The sequence below is a fragment of the Camellia sinensis genome, chromosome 2, assembly GCF_055761805.1.
Source record: "Camellia sinensis isolate YWXY chromosome 2, ASM5576180v1, whole genome shotgun sequence".
NCBI classification, from domain to species: domain Eukaryota; kingdom Viridiplantae; phylum Streptophyta; class Magnoliopsida; order Ericales; family Theaceae; genus Camellia; species Camellia sinensis.
In genome coordinates, this window is record NC_138962.1 from 217,449,007 (window position 1) to 217,460,752 (window position 11,746).

General features: G+C 37.0%; 1 protein-coding gene across 1 annotated transcript; it reads left to right on the plus strand.

Annotated features, from left to right (window-relative positions):
• Window positions 1-5,945: 5,945 nt before the first annotated feature.
• On the plus strand, window positions 5,946-11,454 carry LOC114277990 (calmodulin-binding receptor-like cytoplasmic kinase 2). Its single transcript, XM_028219957.2, has 6 exons — window positions 5,946-6,396; window positions 7,471-7,727; window positions 7,828-7,996; window positions 8,096-8,185; window positions 9,491-9,792; window positions 10,901-11,454. The coding sequence occupies exons 1-6, from the start codon at window positions 6,144-6,146 to the stop codon at window positions 11,162-11,164; spliced, it is 1,335 nt and encodes a 444-aa protein (XP_028075758.1). The 5' UTR covers window positions 5,946-6,143; the 3' UTR covers window positions 11,165-11,454.
• The last annotated feature ends 292 nt before the right edge of the window (window positions 11,455-11,746 follow it).

Consider the following 11,746-nt stretch of genomic DNA (forward strand, 5'->3'; position numbering starts at 1 on the left):
TTTTGGTGGTTAATTACTGTATATTAAAGCATAATAATTTTGCTGGCCCTAATTGATGGTGGGTTTTTTTTTTCAGTTAGTTGAACCTTAATTAGGGCAAAAGCAATGTTTTTGCCATAAAATTATTACATAGTAATAATGTGATATTGTCTATGGGGTGTTTTGGAAAGTTGGTAAAAAATTGATTTTTTGACTTTTTTAGTCTATTTTGTCTTTTTATAGATAAAAAATGTGAGGTGATGTGACACAAAATGAGTAAAAAGTTAAAAACTGACCTTTTATTTGGTTGCCAAAGCACCCCTATATAATACACCCGACAAATAAAAAATCACAATCAGTTATCTCCCAATTATATATTAAAGATAAGTTAGCATCTCTCACTTATAAAATTTTTTACTATGTAATTGATTTAAAATACCACATAAATAATATCAAATAATATTTTAAAACTACTGTATAATTACATATTTTTGTCTTGTATTAATTGCCCTGCAAATATAATGTATGTATTTTTTCTTGGGTTTATTTGGAAGACTTGTATTAGGCAGTGGTTGACCATGTATCCACCCAAAAACAAAACAAAAAAAAAAAAGTGGTCGACCATGACAAGTGTGTGCTACTTGTGGCCGTACATTGTTTCTTAGTAGGACTCCCTTCCCTCTTGGAATAATTTATTGTGGTTGTATTGTAGACATGAAATTGAATGCACTGACAACATTTAAGTGGGTTTGCAATTTGAAAAATTATTCAGTAAAAAATATATATAAAAAAAAAATTGTGCTATATTTCATGGTTACTGTTCTCATTGATTTAAAAGTATGATGCCTTGTGAAATGAGTAATTAAAAACTATGCAACTATTTAATACTCTATTAATCAATATTAGTGAAAATTTTCTTAAGATATTTTTATTAACGAGTTCTAAATAATTATACACTATTTATAAAAATAGATGTAAGTTTGGTTAATCAATGTTCATTAACAAGACTTTCAAAAATATACTATTAGATTAAAATTTTAATTTTAATTTTTTAAAACTACATTTTCCACAAGGAGAGCAGTTTGTCTCCGGTCCTTAATCGGATTGGACGGTATTGTTCGGCCCATAGAGGCCTACCACATGTTCCGTTTTGATAATCCGAACCGTTGAATGTGTAAAACTCGTCGAGTACTATGTGTTTGTGAAAAATCATGTTGATTGGATATTGATAACTATGTGATCTTATCAGTTTTTTGTTAATCGTTAATTTGTTCATTCTTTTTTTTTTATAAAAAATTGATTTAATCACATAACTATCGATATCTGATCAACGTCATTTTTCAGAAACATATAATATTTGACGAGTTCTATATATTCAATGGTTTGAATTATTAAAACGAAACTTGTAATAAGTTCTTATAAACTAAATAATACCGTCCAATCTCCCCCCCAAATGAAAAATGCTTGGGAGCACTAATTAGTGCTCCCACTAATTAGGTGGCAGTGGGTTTCGCCATTAATGATGTGATGTTTTGGTCTTGGAGTTGTATTTATTTTTATTTTTTTTTACTTTTTTAATACATTAATGGTATTAGTGGTGATGTTTTTAGTGGAATGAATCATTGTTGCCCCCAAATTAGTGACAATCATAGCACAAGTCAGTCATCGACCAGCTCAGGATGAGTATTTGTCAGCTAAAAGGAAAATTCCAAAAATAAAATAAAAGTTTATAACTCGTCTTGAAAATAAAATAAATGGATAAATTATAAATAAAAGTAAATTTCTTAAAGGAAAATAAAAAGTTTATATGATATGTCTTGAAAATAAAATAAATGGATAAATTATAAATAAAATTTTGAAATTTATTTAAAATATAAATTAATTTATAATTTAGAAAATTATAAATATTACTCTGCCACTCACGATCAATGTCACTTTGGGAACACGGTAAAAAACCACGTTTTTGGACAAAATGTCCAAAAACGCCAAAAAAGTCATTTGCCAAAAACGCCAAAAAAGTCATTTGGCAAGTGCTAAAAACGCAGCCTTAAAATTACAAATTAGGGCCTATGAAAAATAAATAAAAAAATAACTCTCTTATGTTGAGTAAGGGTATTTTGGTCATTTTAATTTGATTTGACATCATAAATAAATATTAAACTAAAAAACAAAAAGCCAGCTTTTTACTAACTTCCCAAATCACTTCTAAAAAAGTCAAAAAAACTTAATAAAAAGTCAAAAGTTAACTTTTTACCAACTTTCCAAAACAACCCTCAGTATTTTCCAGCTAAAAGGAAAATTCTAAAAGTAAAACAAAGTCTATATGACGGCTTGAAAGTAAAATAAATGGATAAATTGCGAATAAAAGAAAATTTCTTAAAAAAGTCTATGATGAGTGTTTGCCAGCTAAAAGGAAAATTTTAAAAGAAAAATAAAAAGTTTGAAAGTAAAATAAATAGATAAATTACAAATAAAAGGAAAATTCTAAAAGGAAAATGAAAAGTCTATGATGAGTATTTGCCAGCTAAAAGGAAAATTCTAAAAGAAAAATAAAAAGTCTATATGACGTCTTGAAGGTAAAATAAATGGATAAATTACAAATCAAAGAAAAATTCTAAAACGAAAATAAAAAGTCTATACGATACGTTTTGAAAGTAAAATAAATGAATAAATTATAAATAAAAGAAAAATTCTAAAAGGAAAATAAAAAGTTTGTATGACACGTCTTGAAAGTAAAATAAATGGATAAATTACAAATAAATTTTTGAAATTTATTTAAAATATGAACTAGTTTTTATGATTTGAGAAATTATAAATATTTCCTTGTTAGAAGTTTTTATTTAACAAAATTTTTTAATAAAAAAAATAAAATTTTCTAACTGCTCTCTTATATAATAATAAAACTATCTGAATCATTAATTGAATTATATTTCTGACATTATTAAAAATTATTAATTAACTTTATGATTTATTAATAAAATGAGACATTTATTATGCGATTATAAACTTGAAAGGGCATAATGTGATTTCAAAAATCACAAAAAACAATATGTGAGAGAGAGATTTATGATCTGGGATTGGGCCGTGACGTTAGCCGGACAGATTTAGGCTGAGGTATTGGGGTCCAAGATCAGGCCGTGATATTGCTCGGTAATGGCAAAGCCCACGTGGAACCGAGTTATCTGATCTCGGTTCCGCGAAGGTCGGACAGGTGGAGGAATAGTCTAGATGAGGCTCCCCAGCTCACGCGTTGCAAGGTTGTAATGCACACACCTTAACCCGGTAGGAAGGCTTGTGCTTGGAGCTTGGCCGAGAAGGTCTTTGGCTGACCGGCGTTACCAATCTCCAGCTCAGCTTCGCCGGAATACAGTTGAGCACGGTTGGAATTAAGTCCGGTAGTAGGAAACTACGACATCAACTGCACTTGGGCATGTTCAGTATGGCCGTTGATAGCCGAGATAATGTTGCCTCGCTGCCGTGCTCCCAGCAGAGTGGGCTGGCAGTTGGGTTAGGTGATGTATAGCAAGATTTGTGCTGACAGATGGGATAACAGAGCCACGTGTCGAGAGACCAATGGGAGTAGATTTGGGGCGCAGAAGGGTATATAAGCATGTCTGCGCCCCCTATACGCGATACAGGAACACTTTGTAAGAAAATTCTTACACTCAAACACTCCTCTCTCTCTCTCTCTCTATCCTGAGGTGTGCGCTAATTTGATCGTCGGAGGGTTTTTCCGGCCACACGCTGCCAGGTAGCTCACCGTTATTTGCTCGCAGGTGACCGGATAGAAGCGGAGCTTGGAAGAAAGGAGTGCGGACTCGCCTGAATATTTGCTCCCTGCACAATATGTATTTTAAATAAATTTTAAGAGTTATATTTATAGTTTACTCAAAATGGATTCACCAAAAAAATATTTATATAATCCATACAAAATTATGCAATATCGATATTTTTATAATTTTAAATCAGAATTATAAGGTGCCGTTTGGTAACACTTACGTTTTCAGTTTTCTGTTTATATTTACAAAAATTTAAAAAACTCAAATAAAAACTTGTTTGGTAAAATTTTAGATTTATAAATCAGTGGTCTCAGTTTATAAATTTGGCCAAAAAATGAAAACACAAAAAATGTGTTTCCATTTTGAGTTTTCAGTTTTTTTTTTTTATCACCCAACATTAGCCACCACCCGCCTCCATTTTCCACCACCGTCTTCCGCCACCACCACTCACTACCCACCCTCCACCACCACCTGCCACCACCACTCACCACCCACCCCTCGCCACCACCACCACCACCACCACCACCCATCTGTCATCCACCCGCCACCACCCACCACCTGCCACTACCATTCACCGCCCGCCACCACCACCCGCCACTTACTTGCCACCACCACTCACCACCCACCTGCCACCACCATTCACTACCTGCCACTACCAGCCACCCACCACCACCAGCCATCTGCCATCCACCCGCCACCACCACCCACCACCACCACCACCATCACCCACCACCCACCCGCAACCCACCTGCCACCACCACCACCACCACACCACCACCCACTCGCTACCACTTACCACCCGCCACCGTCACCCATCCACCCACCACCACTACCATCCGTCACCCACCTGCCACCACCACCACCCACACCCACCACCACCATAACCACCCACTTGCTACCACTTACCACCTGCCACCGTCACCCACCCACCAACTACCACCACCACCCGCCACCGTCACCCACCCACCACCACCACCACCACCACCACCACCACCCGCCACCCACCTGCCACCACCCATTCGCTACCACCTACCACCGCCACCGTCACCCACCCATCCACCACCACCCGCCACCACCCGCCATCCGTCACCCACTTGTTACCACCACTCACTACCCGCCGCCGCCGCCGCCACCACCACCACCACCACCACCACCCACTCGCTACCACCTACCACCGCCACCGTCACCCACCCATCCACCACCACCCGCCACCACCCGCCATCCGTCACCCACTTGTTACCACCACTCACTACCCGCCGCCGCCGCCGCCACCACCACCACCACCACCACCACCCACTCGCTATCACCCATCACCCGCTACCGTCACCCAGCCACCCATTATCACCACCCACCCGCCACCACCCACTACCACCCGCCATCCGCCACCCACCCGCCACCACTACCACCACCACCCACTCGCTACCACGCACCACCCGCCACCGTCACCCACCCACCCACCCGCCACCCACCACCACCCGCTATCGGCCACTCACCACCGACCACCCGCCACCTACTCGCCACCCATCACCACCCGTTATCTACCACCCACCTGCCACCGCCACCACCACCTCCTATTCACTACCACCCGCCACCGTCACCCACCCATCCACCGCCACCACCCACCCGCCACCACCAGCTACCCACCACCCACCGTCACCACTTTCCACCACCGTCTTCCGCCGCCACTTGCCACCACTTGCCATTTCTCACTCTTTTTTATATTTTTAAATTTTTTTAAACATTTTTTCAATTATCAAACGCGTTTGTAGTTTATGTTTTTCTAAAAATAAACAAAAACCAGTTTATAAAATTTTTGTAAATATAAACTGAAAACGTAAACGTTACCAAACACACCCTAAGTATTTTGTTGTGAAATAATAACAAAAAATACTGGCATCATTTTGTATAGTTTTTTTTTGTACTATTTAAAACTTTAGAAAAATGATATAATAGTCCTTTATTAATCAATTATTTTCTTAACATATCATTAAATTTAAAAATAAATTTAATTTTTTAATATGAATAGCAATATTCAAAATTTTATTTGTATAATAAAACTTGTTGTAAATGTAAAATCAGTGATGGTCCTCCACCCAAATTGACTGTAGATAGTTATAAACCTCAACCCCCGCGGCGCACGTTAGCCCCTGCCCCCTAATAAATTTCCAAAGACACAGACTAGTGGTAGACTTCGCACCACTGAAACCACTTCGTATTTCCCTCTCAACTCAAGCTTTCCATTTCCACAATTCTCTCTCTCTCTCTCTCTCTCTCACACACACAAGCTTTCCATTTCCACAATTCTCTCTCTCTCTCTCTCTCTCACACACACACACACACACACACACACAAACACACACTCTCTCTCTCTCTCTCTGTGTAAAAATGAGAAGTAGAAACTCGGGATACCGTAGCCGGAGCTCCAGATCCAGTGCAATCCAAACGCCGGACCGGTTTGCTGAGTCGCCGTGCTCCGCCTACTCCTCCTCGTCCTCCTCCCATAACTCAAGCTCAGGCAGAAACCTTGTCGCGATCGCCGCCAGGACCGTCGCCGGAGCTTTCGTTGGGTGCTTCACTCCGCCGGAGACCAATTCTTCGAAGAACTTCCGTTATTCTGACGAGCTCAAAGCTCCTTCTGGTAATCACTTTTCTCAAACTCAAAAAAAAAAAAAAAAAAAAAATCTATATTTTATTTCTATAACGATTGATCAGTTTGAAAATTATCATGTGAAAAATCAAATTGATTCAGAGAAGTTTAAAACTTCACAAATAGAACGGTTTTTATTCATCTTCTTCTTTTATAACTACAATCTTTGCACGCACATTGTGTGTGCACTCACTGCTAGTATTTATGTATGTATTTATTTAAAAGCTTGAATGCTTGATAGAGAGGGTAGCTTTTTGTGTGGAATTGGTGTTTGGTTAATAATTACAGGTTGGATCACATCGGCCAACTTAAGTTTCGTTCTCCGCTGAATTTGTGTTGTCAGTTTGGTTGTGAGAAGATTCGAGAAAAATGAAAGTTGTGTGGAAATGATAGGTTGAATTTCATGTTAAATATATTATTTATACAAACACACATAAAAGCTTGAACGTTTGATAGAGAGTGCAGATTTTTGCGTGGAATTGGCGTTTGGTTAATAGTACAGGTTGGATCTCATCGTCCAAGTTAACAAGTTTTCGTTCTTTGCTGAATTTGTGTTGGTCGTTTGAGAAGGCTTGTGAAAATGAACGAAACTTGTTGAATTTGTGTCGGACGCCGACAAGACTGGAGAAAATGAAGTTGTGGAAAAAAATGAAAGGTTGAATTTCATGTTTTGTGTTAGTATTTGTTTTCGAAGTAGAAGATGGTCTGTTGTTGTATTCTTGGGTGCCAAACAGTGGAATTATAATCTCAAATCGGACTTTTTGTATTTTCCTATATTTTCTTATGAAGCAAGTAGATTCATTTATTGCACTCAATTCTATAGTGTGTTTCTTTCAATTATTCCCAATATTTTTCCCGTTTTGCTGTCGAATTCCAAGTTATTTTGACGCCCTAAACGCTTCTCGAATTTCAAGTTTTTTATGAGCTTTTAACTATCTTTAAATGTTTAGTTGATGACTACTGCATTTTGGAACTCTGTATGTGCCGTTCATACTACCTCATTGCCTCGACATCAAACATTTCAATGAGAATAATAAGAAATTGTTTTGAGTTCTTCAATCTCAGTTTTTTCGGATGCATCGGGTGCTGGTAGTCAGACGAAGCGTGGTTCAAATCGTGGTTCAAATCGCAGTATCTATGGCAATTCAAACAGTTCTATCCGCACAAGAGAGCCTGGGAGTTTCAAATTCACCATTGCAGAAATCTACAAGGCTACGAGGAATTTTTCCCCAACATTTAAAATAGGACAAGGTGGTTTTGGTACAGTCTACAAGGGACAGCTCGAAGATGGTACCCTTGTTGCAATCAAGCGTGCTAAAAAGGTTCAAGCTTAATCAATCAATCAGTTCCATTTCCTGAAATTGTTGGGGGTAATGAATGAAACAGGATTTTAACTAGAAGTTTATTCTGTTTTCTCTGCAGAGTGTAGGTGATAAGCATTTGGGAGTGGAATTTCAAAGTGAGATTCGAGCTTTGGCACAAATAGAACATCTGAGTTTGGTCAAGTTTTATGGGTTTTTGGAGCATGAAGATGAAAGGATTGTTGTTGTGGAGTATGTCCCCAATGGAACCCTTAGACAACACTTGGATTGTGAGTTTCTTCAACCTCTTAACATTTATGTTTCTGTTCTCTCTCTCTCTCTCTCTGTGCATGTGCATATGCTGAAATGTGTTTGAAGGGCTAATGCAGGTATACATGGCAGTGTTCTTGATCTTGCTGCAAGGCTAGATATTGCAATAGATGTGGCCCATGCAGTTACCTATCTCCATATGTATACAGGTCTGTTTATGGATCGATCATTCTAGTTTTTGTTGGAATGGAGAAATCCCCCCTTTGCTTTGATCAAATCCTCTTCTTATGTCGGATTGAAATGAAATCACTTGCCTGTGTTTTCCGGAATAGGATTCTCTGCAATAATATCCTTGCAATACATGATTGTGTTTGGGGCTTAAACGATCCACTTCAACCACCATTAACTATGTTTTGGGCTTAAATCACTTACTTAAACTACCATTGCAATGGTGATTATAGCAAGAATCCTAATTCATGTTTTCTAGTTAGCTCTTCTTTCACATTGATCCTCTTCTAAGCAAGAAAATAGAAATACATCCCATCGATCGTTCTTTACTATGTGGCACACACTATTCGCACTCATTTCTACATTACATGGACTCTTTGGAATTTCGGAAGTATCAGTGTTGACATGACACGACATGGACACGGGTGCGAGTATGGGTACAGGTGCTTGATACAGCTCTTTGCAAATGGATACGACTATGTTTGGAAGAAATGAAAGAGAGAGTGAGGAGAGAACCTGTCACCGACTTCAAAAGGGTGAAAAGTTCGATCTCGTCTTCTCTGTCTTCTTCTCTCTTGATCGATCTCCTCTTCTCTCTCTCAGTCGATGTATCTCTTCTTCTCTCTTTTGTTGACGATATGTTTTCTGTTTTCTCTCCTATTTTGCCGTTCTATTTTCTCTCTCACTCTCTCTCTCTCTCTCTCGTTTTTAACATATAATAAATAAAATAAATCATATATTTTTTAAAAGAAATCTAATTAAATCATAAATAATTGAAAAAATCTAAAAAATAAATCATCTAATTTTATTATTTTATTTATTTTAACATAATTTGTTATTGTTTATTTGTTATATTTTTTATTTATAATATATATGTCAATTAAAAATAAAAAAATTATAAATATTATCAATAAAAATAATACATTAGATAAAAAATAATAAATATATTTAAAAAATAACTATTTAACTCATCTTTATATAATAAATATATTTTAAAAAATAATTATTTAACGTAAGTTTGTACCCGTAGTTAAATTTAGATTCATATTCACGTATTCTTAATTTTTAGTTTCAAACTGTCCAACTCTTAGATATGCACTCACACCCGATACCCACACCCGAGTCTACGTAATTCCTACCTTTCTCTCTCCGAATCCCTTCTTTCAATGGATCTTTTCCTGTGTTTAGGTTAGCTCTCTACTTTCATCACTGCTTGCCTGTCCTTGTTTGTTTGTCTCCAGAGGTTGTTGTGATTGTGTTAATCCCTATTATATCTTTGCAAGTAGATCACCCTATCATCCACAGAGATATCAAGTCTTCCAACATTCTCCTGACTGAGAACCTACGAGCCAAGGTGGCCGACTTTGGATTTGCTCGATTGGCAGCGGATAGTGATTCAGGAGCTACCCATGTTTCCACCCAAGTAAAAGGAACTGCAGGGTACTTAGACCCGGAATACCTGAGAACCTATCAACTAACTGAGAAGAGCGATGTTTATTCATTTGGTGTGTTGCTGGTGGAGCTAGTCACAGGCAGACGCCCAATTGAATCTAAACGGGAACTCAAGGAACGCATAACAGCAAGATGGGTATTACTCTGTTTCTTCCTATCTCTGATGTAATTGTGTTAAATCATCCTCCCTTTTTTTTTTTTTTTTCCTGACAAATTTAAAAGTGGTCATTTTTTAGGGAAAACGATTTGGTATTGTTAGGTAACAAGCACAATTTTTTATTTTTTGTTTGCAAAAAAATATTAAATAAGTTTATATTTATGTTTATTTTTAGTAAAAAATGAACACAAAAAACATGTTTGATACTCTTGTTTTGGAAGTAGGTAGTGACTAAAGGTGTTTGTTGATGGCCGGATATGGTGGCTGGAGGTGGCGACCGAAGGTGATTTTGGACAAGAGGTGGTGGCAAAGGTGGTCACCACCAACTAGTGGTTATTGCTGGCCACGAAAGGTTATTGCTAGAGGAGGTTGTCAAAAGAAGTTACTAAGGCCAAGTTTGGGAAGACTAAATAAGTGCACTTTTTGTCTTTTTGGACTAAAAAATTGAGGTTGAAAATATGAATGTTTGGGTTAACTTTTTGACGTTTTATTGGAAAATGTGTAATAAAAAATTGTAAAAATTGATTTGTAGGGAAAAATTTGAATTGGGAGTTGTGCAGCCGTAATTTTTGACTTTTGGTGAATAGTGTTAACTTTTTAACTTTTTGAGTAACTTTTTGACTTTTTGACTTTTTTGGAACATCCCAAACTTGGCCTAATTATGGTGGGCTGGATGTGTTGGTCGGTGGTGGCAATGAGCGATGGTTGTCAAAAGAAGTTACTGATGACGGTGGGCTGGATGTGTTGGTTGGTGGTGGAGATGAGCGATGGGTGGTGGCTAGAGGGGATATGACAAGGAAGAAGTAATGAATTTTTTTTTATTTTTTTTTTTTTGAGCAAGTGAAATCAACGTTATGTGGTTGCAAGAAATTATATAAATTTTGTAACAACTAATAAATTTTTGAAAACAAAATTAGAAACTAAACTAGTTTTTATATATAATTTTCAAACTCAATAAAAAAATTGTAAATATAAACGTCATCAAGCATGGACTTATTGGGTAGATATAGGAAGAATTCTTCCTCTCTGATAAGTTTACTTTTATTTTGTAGAATGTCTAATTGGATTTGGATTGTGTAAAATGCAGGCCATCAAGAAATTTTCTGATGGAGATGCAATTTCGATTTTAGATCCAAGGCTGGATCAATCTAATGCGAATAACTTCGCTCTAGAAAAAATCCTAGAGCTTGCTTTGCAATGCTTGGCTCCTCACAGAAAGAACCGGCCAGAGATGAGGAGATGTGCAGAGATCCTATGGAGCATCCGAAAGGATTACAGAGAGTTATCTGCTTCAGATCCCCCTTCACTCTCCTCCACTTCCTTCAGGAGTTGCATAATCAGAGAAGAATGAATATGAATGTATATCCCTCAATCACAATGTTACAATTTAGCCAAGTCGAATTTGCATTGGATTGAGAGAGATGCAGAGAGGGGGAAAAAAATGAAGCGTTTGACCATTTTTATGCTAGAACACAAATAATTGAGATTGATTATGTATGTAGAAGAAATTATGTTAAACAAAAAAAAAGAAAAAAAAAAAAAGAAAAAAAAGAGAGAAGAGTTTAGAGTCTAGTTTAGATTGATCATAGGTAACTTTCAAGGTTGTTTGTTGGGTTTATATGATGTCCGTTGTTTTGTAAAGGCTGGGGTTTGCTTCTTGTGTGTATGTATGCATCTTGAATTCTCTCTCTCTCTCTCTCTCTCTCTCTCTCTCATTTATGAGCAATTTTTCAAGATCTCTAATGTTTTTTTTTTTTTTTCTCATCATCTGCGAGAAAGTTCAATTTGTTTTACAACGTACATCAACATGATAATTTGGTTCAGTTTTTTTTTCCTTCCTTTTTTATTTTATTTTAAATGTGGTGCTAGAAATAAATTACTTTTTTCTCATGAAAGTAGAGACATTATTATAACTTTCTCATAAAAATTGCCT

What these genes read in the sequence shown, in the direction of transcription:
- LOC114277990 (XM_028219957.2), top strand. Translation starts at nt 6,144, where the DNA reads ATGAGAAGTAGAAACTCGGGATACCGTAGCCGGAGCTCCAGATCCAGT. An exon ending in CCTTAGACAACACTTGGATT is followed by an intron (nt 7,997 to 8,095) that starts GTGAGTTTCTTC and finishes GGGCTAATGCAG; the next exon opens with GTATACATGGCAGTGTTCTT. An exon ending in AACGCATAACAGCAAGATGG is followed by an intron (nt 9,793 to 10,900) that starts GTATTACTCTGT and finishes TGTAAAATGCAG; the next exon opens with GCCATCAAGAAATTTTCTGA.